Genomic DNA, 1,499 nt, shown 5'->3' with positions numbered 1-1,499 from the left:
TAATGGTTGCCTTAAATCCTCCCACCGATTTTGTCTAGAACTTTTAAAGAAAGGTTTTGTCTCCATCATATTCAACACTTCTATCTCTTCTTCGTCGACCTCTTCAGTTTCGTTGAAAATTGATAAACTCAACACTCTTTCTAAAGGAAATTGTTGTGACTTCAAAGTATTCTCATTTTGAACAATTTGATCAATCACCTCAATATGTTGACTAGTAGCAACATCCTCTTTGTATTTCATGGTGTTTCACACATCAATTTTTAACTCTTCATCATACACCTTCAAGGTCATCATGCCCTCTTCTATGTCTATCAAACATCTCCCGGTCTCTAAGAATGGTCTCCCCAGAATGATCGAAATTTCTTCATCTTCTGGCATCTCTAAAATTACAAAATCCACTGGAAACACAAACTTATCTATTTTTACGAGCACATCTTCTACTATCCCGTACGGTCTTTTTACATAATGATCTGCAAATTGGAGTGTCATTCTTGTATCTTGAACTTTACCAATTCCCAATCTCTTGTAGATGGATAGCAGCATAAGGCTAACACTTACTCCTAAGTCAATAAGAGCCTTTTTAAATGATCTATCCCCAATAGTACAAGGAATAGTTATAGAGCCTCGGTCTTTCTTCTTCACCGGAATCTTCATACCCTGCAAAATAGCACTACAAGTTTCAGTTATAATAATTGGGTCACAATCGGTTGTCCTTTTCTTTGAGATGATATCTTTCATGAACTTGGCATATGTAGGCATTTGTTCTAACGCCTCCAGGAATGGTATGTTCAACTCAAGTTTCTTAAACATTTCCAAGAATTTTTGAAAGTTTTTCTCGTGCTGCCCTTTCTTCTTATGTCTTGTTGGAAAGGGTAATTTGATTTCCGGTTTTTGTTCCCTAGTCTTCCCTTTAGTTGTTGGTTCCAACACATCTAAGTCTTCCACTTGTGCTTCATTCTCTTTTATTTCTACGTCCACTTCAAGCAATGGTTCTCCTTCTTCAGCAATCTCCTCAACAACTTCTTTCGCTTTACCACTTCTAGTTACTATAGCGCTCACATTATTATGGTCTTTGGGATTCGTAACTGTGGCACTAGGAAGAGCACCAGGTTGCTGAGGGCTTTCCAATTGTTGTGCTATTTGACTCATCTGAATTTCAAGATTTTTAATTGATGCTCCTGTATTCCGAAAATTACTTCTTGTTTCTTCTTGAAATTGGGAGCTTTGAGCAGCCTTTTTTCAATGGCGATCTCCCAATCTGCTTTTCTTGGCCCTTGTTGTTGGAATTATTGTTGTGGTTGCTGATACGGCTGTTGATATGGTTGTTGTTGTGGTGACCTATATTGTTGTTGTTGTTGTGGAAGACTTTGATAAGGAGCAGCCCCTTGTTTTGGAACGTTCCCTTGTTGATCTTTCCAGGAGAAATTCGGATGATTCTTCCATCCTGGATTGTAAGTATTAGAGTAAGGGTTGTTCTGTTTCAAAAAGTTGATTTCTTC

General features: G+C 37.8%; 1 protein-coding gene across 1 annotated transcript; it reads right to left on the bottom strand.

The window, feature by feature from the left end:
• Positions 1–246: 246 nt before the first annotated feature.
• On the bottom strand, positions 247–1,149 carry LOC131631210 (uncharacterized). The gene has a single exon (XM_058901992.1). It carries the CDS (start codon positions 1,147–1,149, stop codon positions 247–249), a length of 903 nt encoding a protein of 300 aa, XP_058757975.1.
• Between the last annotated feature and the right edge of the window lie 350 nt (positions 1,150–1,499).

This window comes from Vicia villosa, unplaced genomic scaffold, assembly GCF_029867415.1.
Source record: "Vicia villosa cultivar HV-30 ecotype Madison, WI unplaced genomic scaffold, Vvil1.0 ctg.000790F_1_1, whole genome shotgun sequence".
NCBI classification, from domain to species: domain Eukaryota; kingdom Viridiplantae; phylum Streptophyta; class Magnoliopsida; order Fabales; family Fabaceae; genus Vicia; species Vicia villosa.
The sequence above is the reverse complement of the archived record's forward strand: the minus strand, read 5'-3'. Positions and strand labels throughout refer to the sequence as shown.

Coding starts and splice junctions, on each gene's coding strand:
- LOC131631210 (XM_058901992.1), bottom strand. CDS start 1,149: ATGAGTCAAATAGCACAACAATTGGAAAGCCCTCAGCAACCTGGTGCT.